At 29.4% G+C, this 18,690-nt stretch overlaps 2 protein-coding genes across 2 annotated transcripts; one reads left to right on the top strand and one right to left on the bottom strand.

The window, feature by feature from the left end:
• Positions 1 to 4,284: 4,284 nt before the first annotated feature.
• On the bottom strand, positions 4,285 to 5,636 carry LOC125829869 (transcription factor TCP12-like). Its single transcript, XM_049509083.1, has one exon. The coding sequence runs from the start codon at positions 5,391 to 5,393 to the stop codon at positions 4,338 to 4,340; it is 1,056 nt and encodes a 351-aa protein (XP_049365040.1). The 5' UTR covers positions 5,394 to 5,636; the 3' UTR covers positions 4,285 to 4,337.
• Positions 5,637 to 16,780: 11,144 nt separating this feature from the next.
• LOC125829859 (aspartyl protease family protein 2) lies at positions 16,781 to 18,300 on the top strand. Its single transcript, XM_049509072.1, has one exon. It carries the CDS (start codon positions 16,783 to 16,785, stop codon positions 18,142 to 18,144), a length of 1,362 nt encoding a protein of 453 aa, XP_049365029.1. The 5' UTR covers positions 16,781 to 16,782; the 3' UTR covers positions 18,145 to 18,300.
• Positions 18,301 to 18,690: the final 390 nt, after the last annotated feature.

Below are 18,690 nucleotides of genomic sequence, written 5' to 3'. Positions count from 1 at the left end.
CATTCTATATTAAAACACACACAAAAACAGACTTTTGTCTCTCCAACTGAAGTAACAACCTTTGACATAACATGTTGCATCTATCAATGTTCTGCTTCTGATTTCTTCCAAAAATCAATTTTAAGAATAGGATAGTGCTTTTTCTAGCAGAACCCAATTTGGTGAAAAAGGCAATAAATGCTCAATAATTCTATCAAATGTACACTGACAGTATAAAGATTTTTTACACATCGATATATATATATATAAAGGGACCATCTATAAATAACCTATGGTAGTTGGTTAGTTATCATTTTTACCGTTAGAATTGGTACGGAATTTAAGAAAGAAATAATTTCATCTAAAATATTTTGTTTTAGAACATGTCATATATAGAAGTGAGCATTTCTTTTTGGAGTGTGCTAATTAAAAATGAAAATATATCACAAGGTAACTAGTTTACCAATTATAATGCTTATAATCAAGAGTTTTATCCTTAATTATTTTATAAGTGATCTAATTGTATGATATATTTTTTTTTTAATACTACATATCAAAGCATAAATTATTGGTATCACTTTTTTCTTGTTATATACTACTACTGATCTGAGTCCAAAGTGTCAGAATAGTGAAAAAATTATTGAAGAAAAGAGGCACAAATTTTCATGAAGTTGAATTAAAATGAAAGTGAAATTAATGGTAGGTAAAGTTTGAAAGAGATATTTCTTTTTCGTGGTCCATACAAATGGTTTCAGTCAATTAGAAAAGATGTGACGCATTTTGTGTGGTTAATTTAATTATCAAACTATTTTATTGTGTATTTAGGTGTTTAATTGAATCAAGTCGTAGTTTGAATGTTTTAAATGGAATATTCTACTGACAAATTTAAGGAGTTAATTATTGATGTATTAAACCTAAAATAATGTGTGTATATATTCTAGTCATAGTAAATGTGATATCGATAAAACAGAATCCAATTATTTGCCATTGTGCAAAATTTCAAATATTACCTATTGAATCAATTGTTGATATAATTAGGTGACATAATATTGGTTTGGTTCATTGTAATGTCCATGACAGAGGACGGATCGATGAGAGTAAATCACAAAGAATAATTGACAGACTTTTCTAGGTTAGTACACACTTTTAGATTGTTAATATATAGTATATATAGCTTATTAAGAAATAAATTTATGAGATTTGTTGAGTCAAAGCTAATAATATGTAACATGATATTTGAATGTGAAAGTCATGGAGAAATAACTTAAATGAGATGTCTTTGACTCTATTTAATGAATTTATTGAGTTGGTTACCCCATGAATTTACTATAGTCAACCCAAAAGATTGACTTGTAATATGTAAATTCTTTTTATTCTTTTCTATAGTACAATTTTTTAAAAATATTGCAACAAATGTAATTAGATCCATGAAATATTGTTGTCTTTTTTCTTTGTTGTACATGACTGCCAATAATTTAGTACTATTGAGGAACTTTAGCACACACTCAAGTTTATGTCGAAGATTTCGAATTTGATTTCTGGATATGGAGTTGTGTTTTATTAGGAAACATCCTTCATCTTTAATAAAAAACTTTTCGATTCAAACACAAATTTAATCGAATCCTTTATATCGAGGTGGAAAAGAAAAAATATTCACATTGCGGATACTAAGGCAAAATCTATGTAGTAACCATTAGGGATGGCAAATGAGTTAATAACTTTGATGGTCACTCAACTATCAACTATTTTCACAGAAAGTCACTGAACTTTCATTTTCAAACTCAAAAGTCACTCAACTATGACTTCTTTGCATAGAAAGTCACTCAGACTATTTAATTATTTTTTTCACTAAAATTTGCTAACGTGAAATTTTTATTTTTAACCAAAATTTTAAAAACCAAATACATATCCATTTAAACCATTTAATGATCCGCCCCATTTAACCCGACCCGTTAAAAATATGATATTGAACTTTTTATTTTACCATTAGTTTCCCCAAATCATTCTCTTTTGTCTCCTTCTTTCTCCTAAACATCTTCTTTTTTTAATTTCTCAATTTCAATATCTCTATTAAGTAGGAATTTATAATGGATTCCTCCTTTCCTTTTATCTAGATTTAGAAATTATCTTTCATTATAGTCTCTGGGTTGATAATTGAGTGACCATCAAAGTTATTAACTCATTACTGGCAAATGGTGTGAGGAGGGGTGATTGATTGCAAGGCAAATCCACGTAAACTCGTGAAGATTTCAACCTATCAAGAAAATTTGCTTACAATCCGCCCCACCTTGCCTAAAAAATATTTCAAACCCACCCCCACTCCCACCCCGACCCCGTTTGCATCCATAGTAACAATTTGATTTTTGTGCTCTCCAATAATATTATTGGGTATGAATGCTTCAACAGCTATGCATTTTTGAAAGATTTACCATAAAATTCGAACAGTTTATATTATTCAGAGGTATAATAACTAGAATAGCAGAAAATGAGAATAATTTAGACAGAATAGAATAAGATGGAAATTGGATTCGACTATTTTTCCTCTATATTTCCTCATTTAATGCACCATTAATTATTTGCAATTTATTGCTTTTGACTACTAAAATTTTATGTACAAATTGGAAAGTTGCATCTGTGGTTGATATTTAAATTTCAAATTAAGTTATATACATTGACATTGACAGATAATTAATATAATATTTTTACGTATCAGGTTACTTTTCACCTACAATAACAAATATAATTGTTTATAATAAATTGATATGACGAATAATTTGTTATACATGTTAAATTATATTGATAGCGTAAAAACAAACAAATGAATATTGTCTGCAAATTAATGTTTCATTCAATTGTATGTACTGATATTTATTATTTTGAACGTGACTTTTCTTTTACTTTGACTATATTATATAACGACTATGAATTTGAGGATACAAAAACAAAAGTCAATGTTAAATAATGTGGGGCATCTGACACTTGCAATAAATATACCACAAGGAAATTAATGTCTCTTAAATTTGTAGGTAGAGAAAAAAATTCATTTGACTTGTTGAAATAATATAAGTCATGCATAAAAAAACACTTTTTGTTTCAATTAATTCTATTTATTATTAAGAGTTAATTAAGTAATTAAGAAGTGATTATGAAATAATAAGCTATGTATGAAAAACACTTTTTTTTTTGTTGAGATAGATTAGTGTTAGTTTGGAAAAATTAAAGATCAAACACAAATTGAATTATTGAAGCATCGCTTCGTGCTATACCTGGACATTTCCATTGTACTATATGAAGGGATAATTCTGAAGTAATGGTAAAATATTGATAAAAGTTGTAGATATTTTATTTATGTTGAGAGAAAAAAGAAATCCAACATGTTATCTTTTTAAGTGTCGTGCATACATAAAAAAAATCCATAACTTAATTTAGCTTTTGAATACTGATAAGAATGGAAGATGAGTGACTTTTTTTAATTATATATATAGATAATTTTTCGATAAAAAGTGTTCAAGATCGCATTTTATCATACATGTGGCTATGCCATAGATTCTAAATCTAGATAGAAGATGTGGGTTGCATTAAGTTGACAACTAATATAATTATAGTCTAACATTAATGAATCTTCTAAATAATAAAAATTGTCTTAAACATATAAAATGGAATATTCATATGATTGAGCACAACTAGTTTAAAGTATACAATAATTTTCTGCAGCTCAGTTATAATATCCTCTTCTGACAAAATTCAAAAACATAAAAACAAAAATAACTACAACAATTTTAAAAATAATAATAAAACCTCCAACTTCGAAAACTGTGCTTGACCTTAATACAAACACTATTCTTTGTATAAAAAATTGACTAACTACTTAATGTTAGTATATGGATTCTGGAAGTAATTCTAAGAAGCATGTACAACTCTGTAGTATAAGGTTGCTCGAGATCTTTAAAAATGTCGCGATTAATTGGTGTGTTGTATGTGTTGATCAGATTTTTTAAAAATAGTGCATTTCATAAAGATCTTACTCGAACATCACAATATTTTTGAAGAGTTTAAACAATTGCATAGCAGTTAATAACTATATATATACCTGAATCCCAAATCAACAAAAAACCAAATAGTAATACAAAGATATTTTTTATTATTAATTCTCAACCTTTCTACAATCAAGTAGCAAAGTTCAAAAATACCAAACTTTGCCATATTCCATAAATCAACAACCAAACAAAAAAAAAAGTCTTAATATCCTTGTGGTCCAGCCCTTCTTGAAATCTCGCACATAGCTGAAGCCTAGTGTATCGAGTTATCCTTTTTAGTCTTAACACCTGCAGATGAAATGATTTTCTTGGTCCAAAAATCTAAAATTGATGAAACCTTGAATTGTCCAAATAAATTGAGCTAGGGTTATTACCTGAAAATGGGATTTGAACCTCATTTGTCATTGAACAATTTTCAAGAATCCCCATATTGTTAGAAATATCTATGTCTCCTTTGATTACTCCATTGTTGTCATAATCAAATATAGAAGTAATAGAGGAATAACTTGCTCCACCTAAGTACCTTTCCATGATCCCAACATTAGCAAATTGATGTTCAAGAGATTTTGAATTTGACCCTAATTTATGATCAATAGTACTACTTATAGGGTTTGTTTCATCCAATTCTTGATTACACATTTTGTTGTGACCTAATTTGATCATCATTTTCTCCCTTGTCTTTTCTCTTATTGGCTTGTCACTTGAACCAATTTTTCTCAATTTTCTATGATCATCATCATCATCATCATCATTGTTTTGATCACTACAATTATTCTCTTGTGGGATGTTTCTTGAGAGCTCTTTGATGGCATTCTTGGACTTGGAAAACAACCATTCTATGGTATTACTTGCTTTATCAAACCCTAACATGTCTTGGAGATCGAAGAACTTACGTGCTATTTGAAGGGATAATCTCATCCTTCGATCTCTCACACCCTGAGCTGTGCAAATCTTGCTATGTCTATCCTTTTTTCCTGTTCTCCTTCGTGGTTTTGCACTTTGTTTTCTCTTCTTTGATGATGGTGATGATAATATGGCCGGATTTGAACTCTGATCTCCCATGATTTTCATGTTGAGTAGGGTAGATCTTGAATTGTCAATATCTTTGATGGTGTTGTCTAGATTAATGTCATGGTTATTATCACTAACCTCTTGCTTTTGATGATGCTTTTGAGAAAATATTTGGCTTAGTGGGAGTTCATGGTCATCAAGAAATGGAGATGGGAAGAAGTTATTCAAGAAAAATGGATGATCTTCATCTTCTACTACTTTTGAAGGTGAATTAGGGTTTTGATCATGTGTATTATAAGATTGTTTAAGCAATTCTTGTGAGGTGAAGGAAAAAGGGTCATGGATGATGTTGCTTTTAGGAAACATAAATAGGGTTTTGTAAGAATAAAAAAGACAAATCTCCAAAAGTTAGCCAATCAAACTAGGGTTTTGGTTATTATAAATCTTTCAAAGATAATAGATATCAAGAACCTTAGGTGTTATGTTGCTTTATTCCATAAAAAAACATATCTTTGATGAGAGGAATAAAGAAAAGGAAAAGATGAAGCTTTGGGAGTGGGTATACTAGGGTAGAGACTAGGGCTTGACTAATATATTTGAATGAAGAAGGAGGAGGAAAAGAAGAAACTATATGATGGTGGAATCCTAGAATAGGAAATATTATTGCAAGTAAAAAAATAAAATAGTACCCATATTTATATTTAAAAGTTGTGTCAAGAAATTAAATTTGCATCTAACTTGTATATATGGATAATGTAAATAATTTTTACATTATCAGTACATACATATACATACTTGAGCTAATGCAGAAGGTGATCATGTATGAATTTAGATAAATTAAATACTTTTGACTCGATACTGTATATGTGTTAAAAACTTAGTAAGTAAGTATAAATAATTGAATATTTCGAACTCAATAAATCAAATAAGGCATGGTAAAATATCTCAAACTAGAACTCATGAAATTCGAATCTTGTCTTATTTTCAGATTACCAATTTACTTTTACAAACATTTATTTGCGATTATCATTTAGATGACTCGATAGTAAAAAACATTTCACAACTCAGTATAAAAAAAGATTAATGTGAGTATGTGACACTGCGACGTGGCAGAAGGTGAGAGATAGAAGTAACTGGACCTAGTTTATAGGTCATGTCATGGGGGTGAGTAAAGGGAGCAAGAAAGATACATTGATATTTTTTTTCTTTGTGGGGCTTTGGTAGAGCTCTAATTTAAAAAAATTAAAAAATATTTTCAACGTTTCAATTTGTTTGTCTTGTTTTGAATTGATATAAAGTTTAAGAGAACAAAAAAGGTTTTCAAATTTGACCATCTTAAACCAAAAATATGTCAACTATATTAAAATGTAATTTAATCTTATGATCTTAAACGTGATATCTGAAAAGTTGAAATTATAGAAGAAAAGTATTAAAAAAAAGAAGTTAGATATTGCCCAAACCTATTGGTAGCTATGAAAGCTAAAAAGGAGGACTAATTATTTCAGGCAACATCAAACTTGTTTTGCTTTATAGCACATATGCAACTTTGAAAGTCATACACCTTTGACTGGCTGTCTATTAATATGTCACTTTCCCAAATATTACATTTTATTTGTTTCTTATGGACATGCAATGTAACTAAGACATTAATCCACAACCACAAGGAATGACAATGCAACAAGTAAATAATTTTCTAAAATCAAACTTGTTATGTTTTATATAAAAAGTTTTGAAAAAATTTCAAGTTATGGTTGTAATGGCTTCTCTTATATAAACACTTGTACATTTGGTTGTAATGGATTATTAGGGTTGGATATGCAATGCTAATTATGTCCAAGTATGGAAGGGGTTTGAGTATATTAGTGTAACTGGTAAAGTTATTGTTATGTGATTAGAAGGTCACAAATTCAAACGATGAAAATTGTCACTAGTTAAAATGCAGAATAATGTTATGTATAGTGGGCCCTTATGGTCTGATTGTTTCCTCCACATATTATAGCAGCGACTTAGTGCACATGCTATTAATTAATCTTTTGGTTAGATTCAAGTGGGGAGATAGTTTGGATATATACATGGGAGTCATAGTCAAACATGGTATATGCTTATTGGATATAAGTAAGAAATCATATGATATCGATCTCGTACAATCATGATAGTAAGTATTTGATCCTAAGTGAGATAAGACCATAGGTTCAATTACTAGGAACATGTTACATGTTCCATCAAATGAGCAAATAACAACAACAATAGTATTTGAAAATGAATTCAATATATGTACTAATAGCATTTACTATAATTTTTATGCTATCTTAATTTTAAGGGGAAGTAATTACATGTTTAGCTGGTTGATCAAACTAATTACATCTGAAGTCAAATATACAAAAAATATATACACTATTTTGTATTAAGAAATATATATTCTATGTATATCATACAATATAGTACAATTTTCCCATAATTTTTAACCAGTTAAAATAGGAAATGTGTCATTTTTCCAATTATAATCATGTTTTATCTTCTTAAATATTTGTAATAGTATAACATTTTGTTTACACCTAGCCTTACTATATACGTGACATTGATGATAAATTTGGGGTTTTAATTTTAGTGTAAAAAAAAAAAAGACAACATATCTTAGAAATTTATTGGTCATTATTGAATTGCCTCGTTATAATTTATTTTATTATATATATTCAGAAACAATAAATAGTGTTTGTGACAGTTAGACTGAAGAATTTGTCCTCATATATAAGAATTCGTTTTCTCCTTGTCAAACTTTATTAAATATTGAACTTAAATATTTTTAATGTGTAGGACCCAAAAATATATGGAATTTATATACTTTTTAATGTGTAGGACCTAAAAAGTATGTATATCAATTACTTCTCAAGAAAGTATATGCTACACGTTTGACTTGATTTGTGTGTAGTACAATGAATGTATTCTTGTGTCGACATAATTTAATTTTAACTTTTTTTCTTTCTTTATATTGAGTCCGTCTCAAATTATCTGTTTTTCTTTTTTACGCATGTCCTTTAAAAAAAATATTAATTAGGAGGATTTTTTTAGCATTTTATCTTAATTTATGCTTAAGAGTATATTTTTTTCTTTATTAAACATTTACTCTAATGAGGTCATGATGGTAGTGTTCATGAATAATCTAATTAAGGGTGAAATTGGGAAAAATAATTAATTGTATTATAAACTTATAAAATAATAAATAATTTGAGATAACAGTTTTTACAAATCACAATAAATAATTTGAGGGAGAGGAGTACCATTTATATCTAATATCATTGTTGAAAACAACTATTTTTAATTGTTAGACAAACGTAATAAAACTTAATTTCTAGGAAGGTGTATATGTCTATGAATTCAAGATACTTATTAATCTTGTAATCTGCCTCTAATAAGTATATTATCAAAAACCTTTCTTTATCGGATTAGGAGTAACGGGTAAAATTATAATTTCCTTATGGCTTATGAGTCATGAGTTTTGAAGTATAGAATCAATAATCATTGACGCTTCATAAGTTAGAGCAATTAGTTGCATGGATTATATCCTATTCTTTCTTGAATCATGTGAATATAGAATACTTCATCGCATCAAATCATTCTTTTACGACAAATATACTATTAGAAGTTTTCTTTTTTTTCCTAATTTTGTGATAAGTCAAATTGTACCAAGCAAATTTGAACGTGGGATTAACAATTCTTATTATGTGATTTGATTTAATACAAAAAAAAATTTCCAAAAATTATATGGGACCTAAGAATCTCCCTAATTGGTAAAGAATTTTGCAGAGACAAAAATGTTTGTTTGATAGTTAAGAGACATTGATGCTTCTTAAATGAAAAAAAAAAATAGAAGGGACCACATGAAAATATTATTAATTTTTTTAATATAAGTTGTTTATAACCACATATTATTATATATTATATATTTTTCTCTGCTCTTCAATGCAGCAATAATACTCTTTTAATTTGGACCGACCATAAAGTTTCTTTACCATACTGTTCAAATTATACCCACGGAAATAAATCATCAATTACTAAAAATATTTTGGGTAGAAAATGGTTGGAAAAATTAAAGAAAAAAATATTTATCGCAATAGATAAATATAATATAAATAAATAAGATATATTACTTTAACGACAAATAAACATATTGTTCAATTCGTTCAAAGGTACTAAAAACGATGGAGGTGTAATTTATCTATAGTCTACGTTGTAAAGATAGGTGTAAGGTCAGAGTACATTCTGTTATTTTTAAATGCTATTCTTGAGATTATACTTGATTTGTTATCGTTGTTGTGATAAAGTGTATGTTGTAAATGACGCGAGAAATGAACGTACTCTCATATAATAGAGTAGATTTTAGAAACCTAATGTGTATAAGTTAAACTCTTACAAGTAATATCACAAATCAACGCGAAAAATCCTTGGTTGGAATTGCTTTCCCTAGAATGGGGCTCTATGCGGTATAAGTTCGAAATAGTCAAGCTTTAATACGGATACTGGATACCGAGTGGAAAATAAAAAAAATATCACAAATCGATACTTTGATCCAATAAGAATCAAATTGGTAGTCCACTAAGGTCATTTTGTTATGGCCCATAATAGCAAAGATGGGTTGCAAATGATAAGCAGGCTCATAATCATGAAGGCCCATCATGGCCCAGTACATTACAAGCCCACGTAGGCTATTTCAGATTATTTGAGGCCCAAAATTAACTTTGTTTAGAATTGATCACAAGTCCATTTTGATTGTCCATTCACCGTTAAATAGAAAAAAATTGCACAAATATAACGCGGTCGGGGAATGCTTTTATGTGGTGCTAACGATTTAATAACTATATGTGTAGTTTGAGAATTTTTCAGTTTATGTTCCTACATATTATCTAGATATACCATCTAATGAGGTTACTATAAAATATTTAATAATGCTTGGGGAAACAAAAGTGGAGAATACAACGATGCCGTCCATTTGTATTTCACAAAAGTATCCTATAGAGAAAAAGGTTGTAGGTGATGGCGTGTTCTGCTTCTTATCTAGTGAGGGTACTTTACCCTTGACTCTTGCTTGCCTTGTTAAATTTAAAGTTTTGCTTTGCCTATGAGGTAAGCGAGGACAAATATTCAAAACTATCTACTACTTAGCAATCGAGACATAACTTATTGTGAAATTACCATGTGATTAATATGAATATTTTATCAGAAAACTTAGTTAAAGTTTAAGTTAGGTAAAAATTATTAGAAATTCATGATTTCATTCACTCCTCTTGTGTTTATTTAGGTGTAAATTTTATCATTAAATATTGCCTAATTCATGTTTCATGTGAAACTTAAGATGTCAATTACATGAATTTGGCAAAATCAAATCATCTCAAAGAATGAATAGATATGTACTTTCACATATTAAACAAAAAATGATGTTGCTTCAATTATAAATATTAGGAAACTCTGTGACCATTAAATGATAGGAATAGACTTATCAGAATTTAATAATAAATAAGGAGACATGAATTTAATTCCATAAAATTTAAAGATCAAGTAATCAATGTTCCATCCATTTACCTACTTTATGTTACTTAAATTTTTCTCTATTAAGAATAGTCTTTATATATTTGCATGACCAAAATAAACCTAATTTGTCGGTACATTTTTTGTATCAAATTATCTATAGTGTTTTTAAAAAATAATTGTCTAGAGTTGATGTTATTATTGTTCGAAAATTGATAATGTAATTTAAAAAAAAATCTCTTTTAATTAATTAGTAATGTGTAAAAATGATTACAACAGATCATTTGAGACGAAGGAGTATTATTTCCTACATCTTCATATCTAGATTCTCCTCACTAATAATTAGATCAATTTCATGGGGCCATTGAATAAAAATATTAATTTATAGAATGACCATGCAATTGATTGTTAGATCATGTCATAAAATTGGATCAATAGTTTCATGAATAAATATTATTCCATGAACATAATTTATGTGGCCAAAAAGATGAGATCATGAAAAGTTGAGCCCACAGAAAAGTTCAAATTATAAAATTTGAAATATTTAATTTTAAAAATCAGAAAAGGTCAACAATTCACCAATCATTTGCCACTACAAACAAGATTAATATCAGCAGTTGGCCATGTGAATTTTCTCATGCATTATAACTACGATATTGTTGAGTTTGTTGGAAAATTCAGGTTATAATAAATTTAGTTTCTTAAATATAATTTTTTTAATTATTTGAATGTATTGATCTACTTATTTTATTGTTTTGTATAATATATTGATGAGATGAACTTAAATGAAGAAACATAAGGATGCATATATCGACTCATTTTATTGGAAATTGAAATATAGTTCTTGTTATTGTTCTATACTGACAGGTAAATCTATTTAGAAAAACGTTGATTTGTAATGCACAATAACTGATAGGTAAATTATTAAATACAAGTTATGCAAATTAGATTGTCATGATACTTAGACTTTTCTATAACAATCATCTTTTATATACCTTTTATATATAATAACACTTATTATAACAATTAATTTTTATGTTATGAATCTAGACAAATAACGTCGTTATAAAATGATTTGACTATATATATTATAACCTAAATCTCTGTGCATGTGCTAACTTGCCTCCCCAATCACATGTTCATGTAAATAGTTAGCTAAAATAGACATATAAAGTACTATTATTGTCCTTTTCTTTTTAGGTATAAGACTCATAATTAATGCCAATTAGTGTGTACTTTAATTAATTCATGTATACCAAAATCCCAAAATCACTCTTGTCTTTGTTCAACGTGATTGCTTACAAATAAGTGGGTCCAAAATTAACTTTATATTTCCAAAATTAGGTTTAGATCTTTGAAGGAGAAAATACCTTGTGTATAGGTATTATTTTTTTGCTTGACAAGTCCTTTGAATCATAATATCAGTCGATTATTAATTGTTATTAAAATTTTATTTTTATTTTTATTTTATTTTATTTCCACACTTTATCGTAATGATTGAGTTTCAGGCTGACGTGTCTTGGTGAGATAAGATGAGTGTCATCATATTCATTTTCGAATCATAACATTTACATATATGAATATTTGATATTTCATACTATCTAGAAGTAGGAAAATTAATGAGATCATGAATTAGTATAAGGGATGTCAAATAAATGAATTAGATTGAATTTGAATAGATTAAACTAAGTTTACTTAATAAAGGGTTGTAAAGGTTATTTGGATTAAGAAATGTTGGATCACTATTGGTTAAACAATGAGCCATAAGGCACATATATTTTGTGTATAAAAAAATCTTAGTAGTGAATACACTCAATAGAGACAACAAGAAATTATATTTGATATACACGTATAACATATTTACAACATATATTTTTAGGTGTTAATTTTAATTTCTCATACACTTTACATATTCTTCATATGCAGTGAAGTTACTTTGCAGTTTGAAACACATATATTGAATCCAGTTAGTCATAATACATATGATACAATTAACCTCTTCACTCGTTCATATACATTCAAATGCTGCTTTAAAAACACATAACACATATAGTTAAAATCAGATACTATATTGGAAAAAGGATAAATATACCCTTAAACTATCGTAAATGATATGCAGATACCCTCCGTCATACTTTTGGTACATTGGTGTCTCTACCACCCAAAAACTAGAGCATATATATGCCCTTCACTCTAACGGAAGACTACATAGGGACACGTGGCGCAATCTTATCCCGTTGATCTAATATTCAATAAATGTTGGGTCGATGGATAAGATTATGACACTTGTATGTTCGTTAGTATAAAGGGTATATATGCTCTAGTTTTTGGACGACAGGGGCACCAATGTCCCAAAAATATGACGGAGGGTATTTGCATACTATTTATGATAGTTCGGGGATATATTTGTCATTTTTCCCTTAAATACTTTCAAGTAGGATTAGATATTGCATACGCATGTCATGATGGTATTTGATTCATAAGTCAAACAAAATGAAAAGAGATAAAATCAAGCCGATTATTCAAATGTCTTTTTTTTTTTTTTTGTATAATAATGGGTGTAATAAATCAACTATCACTTTAAATGCTCATCTTGTAATATCCATGTGTATGCCTCTATTAGGCCCATTGGATTTATTAATTCAAGGAGCACATGTAAACTTATTGTATATTTAAAAGAAATTATTTCTCCTTCACACATGATTTGGCCATTAAATAAGGGAGAATTTGAGCTTTTAGCAATATCTAACTGATTATATTTAATATTTATTTAATTGAAATATGTGATGTGAATCATCACAAATTCAATAAATTAGTAATACATTACATTTTAATTACTTATGTATTATGTTAAGCAGCATCGTTACTTCATATATGAGAGTAATATAATTTTAAACATAATCTAAATATAACATATTTTATATATAAATGGAGGTTAAAAACTTAAAATGCACTACATAATACAATGATCAAAATTAAAATTGACAATTCATGAAATAATGAAACATAACATGCATGAGGCCAAATGTAGCACTAAGTATCCACTTTAAATTATTTGTTAGAGTATTATATTATATTATTAGTTAATAAATACCATAAACAATTTGACTTTTGAAATTGAGTAGTTGTGATTGAGTGCATAATTAGTGCAGTAGAATATGAGAATGTGTCTCCTAGATAATGCAAATCAAGAAAGATATGGCTAAAGAATTATGAAAACAATTTTACATTATTTATATTAATAAAGTAGTAGTTAAGAAAATACCAAAACCATTTGACTTTTGAAATAGAGCAATTATCATTGAGGGCATAATTATTTTGAGACTGATCTTCAGTATAATCTAGAAGTTTACGTGATCATATTCTATAAATATTTAAAAATTTATCAAATTTCTATAAATATTTGATCTCTAATTCAATTATTATTGTGTATTAACTTTATCTGATCTCCTTGATTATACAAAATAAGGGGAGATATGGGAAAGGAGTTGGAAAAAATAGATAAAGAAATGTAACGTGAATGAGAGAACAAATTAAATGTCCAATTAATCAATGACTTTAGACTAAAGTATAAAATTATAAGATAAGTTCATGTCATATTCACTCATACACAACTCTTACATTAGACTAAATTATAAAATGAAATATTGTAATCCAAGTTTATAAATTTGAATCAACACTCATCATGATGTGTTACACAACGGTGATTATATTAATATTTTCTTTGTTATTATTCAACTTAATTTTTTTTTTATATATATATATATATAACAACATACAAATATTTACAAGTGAGGTCTAAGAAAAATAAAATGTACGTGAATCTCATTCCTGCGTAAGAAGATAGAAAAGTTATTTACTAAAATACCCTTAACTAATAAAGTATCATAACATATCAAAACAATATAAAAAAAAATTACAAAAATATAGAGGGCATAGAATTATATTAAATATATTGTTGTTATTATAATTCTTTTGGAGTTAAAACACAGTTAAAATGAAACGAAGAACCTTCAGAGGGAGTAGTTTGAATAGATTCACTTTTACTTGACACATTTATACTTAGCAGACCATTGACTATTTTATATTTTCTTGATACGTTAAAAGTGATAAGTAAAAATAATTGATATGACTATCGATTACTTTACCTTTTCAAAAATATGTTAAAAATAATAAGGAAATAAACAAATAATAATAATTCTCTCTTAATTATTTTGGAAATTGAAAGTGTAATAATATGAAACCTAACACACCACAAACGTCAGAGAAGATATAGCCATGAAATGCGGGGAGTGACAGCTGGGTAAGAGGGCAGACAAATAGTAGACGCCGGTAAATGTAGGGACATTTGTTTTACATGTCATCTTAGTCGTACGTAAAGCTGCGAAGTCAAAATTTTCGTTAAAAAAAAACATAGTATGAATAGTAAATACATGAAAATTCAGTATCTATACACTGTATACGTAAAAAAAAAACTATAATTATGATCATGTATATATAATATACATGACATTGGTGAACTTATAGTTGTGGACAAGGATTTATTGTATGCCGTAATCTTACCTTTATTTCAATAGCTTCATATTCATATAGAATTCAACTAATTTAAATATGCATTATATAAAGTTTATAATAACGAAAGTGTTTCTTACTAGATTTTGCTTTTATTCCTAAGACTTCTTTGATCCTAAAATCTTTGATTAAGAATTTCAATCTTCGATACCGAGTATAATATGTACGATAGTTAGGACCTAGCTTTGTTCCCTTGACAGCTTTCGTTTGTTTTGGGCTTTTGGGTAACGACTAACTAAATTAATGTTTCTATAGACATCTCTTGTTTTTAGTAATTTGTTCGTACTTTTATTTAATTTTAAATTTTATGAATTGCTTATAGTATAGTCAAATATGTTTTTAATAGATTAAAAAAAATATATGTTTTTAATAACCATTCTCTATAAACAAATACATTTCATTCTCTATAACAATCATATTTTAGGTAGCAATGATGTTTCATTTTATGTTAAATTATTGAATTTATTCTCTATAAAAATATTTCGTTAAGCAAATAATAAATATCAAAGTAAACACATTTATTGTAGGGAGTTCGACTGTATAAGGTAAACCTTTATTCAAACATCATATATATTAAGTATTAACTCGATCATAATTTACTATTTATAATAAAATGACAATTTGGAATAATTTTACATATGAAGTATTAATTAGTAATATGGTTTAATGTAAAATATATATACTCTCCGTTCTATTCATTTTTAATTTGTCTCATAGTTATAGATTTTAAAGTTGAAAATTTGAGTTTTTTAAATTGTGATTTTTGAAATTTGAAATTCTATTTAAACATACATTTTACTTGATTTTTTTTCTTTTTGAATTTTGTGAGTGAATTAAATCAGTATAACTCTACACTTCTAGCTCTTTGGAAGAATCATTCGACCATTTGAGAAACGTTTGATGAGGATATCTAAACTGACATATCGAAATTGGTTCCTAGCAAAACAGAATGATGCCTTATCACACCACATCTAAACCCCCCCACCCCCAACCAAAAAAATAAATACTCCCTCTGTCTCAATTTATATGACTTACTTTCCTTTTTAGTCAGTCCCAAAAAGAATGACACATTTCTATTTTAAGTAACAATTTAGCTATAAAATATCTATTTTACCCTTAATGAAATGATTTACAGCCACACAAATTTCTATCATTCATTTTGGACCACAAGTTTTAAAAGTCTTCCTTCCTTTCTTAAACTTCGTGCCGAGTCAAAGTACCTCATATAAAATGGGACAGAGGGAGTATATGATGATCAAATAATTCAATTTTCTATTATTTTTACTTTCTTAAATTTTATTTGAAGGAAAAATTCGATAAATAAACTGAGATCACATATCTATATAAAATAAGCATGTTATGTTGTTTTTTTGGGATTTTCACTTGATATTTGGTTTTCGTATTGAAGCTCAACTATTACAAATTCACACGACGTAGATTTCATTTAGAGAAAAGCATTCTCTATCAATAATTTTTTCATATCTAAAGCTTGAATTCGAAACATCTGATTAAGAGAGCACCAAGTCGAGCATGTTATGTTTTCTTGGTGATGGAATCTTATACTAATCAATAGAGAGAGCAACACGTACGTATAAATGTAACCAACCCCATACCTACATATTTCTCTTTCTTTTCTCACATCTTAATTTAATCTTCTTCAATGGCAGAAAGGGCCGCCGGAGTAATCTTCTTCTTCCTCCTCATCTCCGCCGCCGCCGCTGTCAACCGCCCTACAAAATTAGAATACCTAAAACTCCCATTACTCCACAAAGACACATTTCCCCCAACTCCTTCACAGTCACTCTCTTCCGATATCCGCCGTTTAAACACCCTTTACTCCTCCCTCGGCCACCGCAGCACTACTCGTTCCGCCAAACTCCCATTAACTTCCGGTGCAACTACCGGCAGTGGGCAGTACTTCGTAGATCTCAGATTGGGTACTCCGCCGCAACGCCTCCTCCTCGTCGCCGACACCGGTAGTGATTTAGTCTGGGTCAGTTGCTCCGCCTGCCGGAATTGCTCATCCCGCCCTCCAAACTCCGCATTCCTCGCCCGGCATTCTTCAACTTATTTCCCTTATCATTGCTACGACAAGAAATGTAGGCTCGTTCCTAACCCTACAGGCGTCGCGTGTAACCACACGCGCCTCCATAGCCCCTGTAGATACGAATACTCTTACTCCGATGGATCGGAAACTAAAGGTTTTTTCTCTACTGAAACGACGACGCTTAATGCCAGCTCCGGTCGACCGGTGCAGTTTAGGAATTTGGCTTTTGGTTGTAGTTTTGAAGCTACCGGTCCAAGCATTGCCGGTCCGAGTTTCAACGGAGCTCAGGGAGTAATGGGTTTAGGCCGCGGTTCGATTTCGTTATCGAGTCAACTCGGCCGCCGGTTCGGTAACAAATTTTCTTACTGTTTAATGGATTACACATTATCGCCGACTCCGACGAGTTATTTATTAATCGGCCGGTCAACGGCGGTCAACGATCCGAAGAAAATGAATTACACGCCGATTATAAGTAACCCGTTTGCTTCAACGTTTTACTATATTGGGATTGAAAGTGTTTATATTGAAGATGTGAAATTACCAATACGCCCTTCCGTTTGGGCAATTGATGAGCTAGGAAATGGAGGGACTGTTATGGATTCAGGGACAACATTGACATTTCTCGCCGAGCCGGCTTATCGGCGTATAGTCCAAGTGTTTAAACGGCTCGTTACGCTACCGGAAGCCGATGAGCCGACTGTCGGGTTCGACTTATGCGTCAACGTGTCGGGGGAGTCGCGACCGAGTTTCCCGAAAATGAGTTTCAAACTAAGTGGAAACTCGGTCCTCTCCCCACCATCCGGGAACTACTTTATCGATACCGCGGAGGACGTTAAATGTCTTGCATTGCAACCGTTGACGGCGTCTTCAGGGTTTTCGGTTATTGGAAACCTAATGCAACAAGGGTTCATGTTTGAATTCGATAGAGATCGATCGAGAATCGGTTTCTCCCGGCATGGTTGTGGTAAACCATAATGACTTGGTGAGTCGAGTGGTGAGTCTACTCGACTCACCAAGTGTGAACCTTTTTTTTATTTTTTGTTGGAGGGTTGGGGGTACATTTTTTTTTCTTGTGGAAATTAATATAAATGGATTTGTTTGTGAATTTAGTGTTATAAATATTAATTATATCATTGTCGTTTTTTGTTTTGAATGATTTTTATAGGAAACAACCAAAAAAATATGTTGGAGAGAGGAAAAAATAATACGGGATATGTTTTTGTTGCTTTTCTTGCTGTCTGTCTGATTTGTGTTTGATGCTTTCACGTGAAATTCTTAATGAATTATGGAATCCTTTGGGGGGGGGGGGGGGGGTGTTATATAATATGATATTTTTCATATAATATAATTTGATGAACATAAATTCAACTGTATGACTGTACCCATATGAACATGTCAATGTTTGTGAAAAATTGAAAATAACCAAATCAATTATTTAGGTAATTATTATGCAAACAAATCTTGGATTACTCGGTATCGATATTTAAATCAAATCTTATTACTTGTGGTATCAGTTCACCC

The sequence above is a fragment of the Solanum verrucosum genome, unplaced genomic scaffold, assembly GCF_900185275.1.
Source record: "Solanum verrucosum unplaced genomic scaffold, falcon-dt-bn FXZP01000008.1, whole genome shotgun sequence".
In the NCBI taxonomy this organism is placed as follows: Eukaryota; Viridiplantae; Streptophyta; class Magnoliopsida; order Solanales; family Solanaceae; genus Solanum; species Solanum verrucosum.
Note: the sequence above shows the minus strand (reverse complement) of the source record. Positions and strands in the feature narration are given on the sequence as shown.

Coding starts and splice junctions, on each gene's coding strand:
- LOC125829869 (XM_049509083.1), bottom strand. CDS start 5,393: ATGTTTCCTAAAAGCAACATCATCCATGACCCTTTTTCCTTCACCTCA.
- LOC125829859 (XM_049509072.1), top strand. CDS start 16,783: ATGGCAGAAAGGGCCGCCGGAGTAATCTTCTTCTTCCTCCTCATCTCC.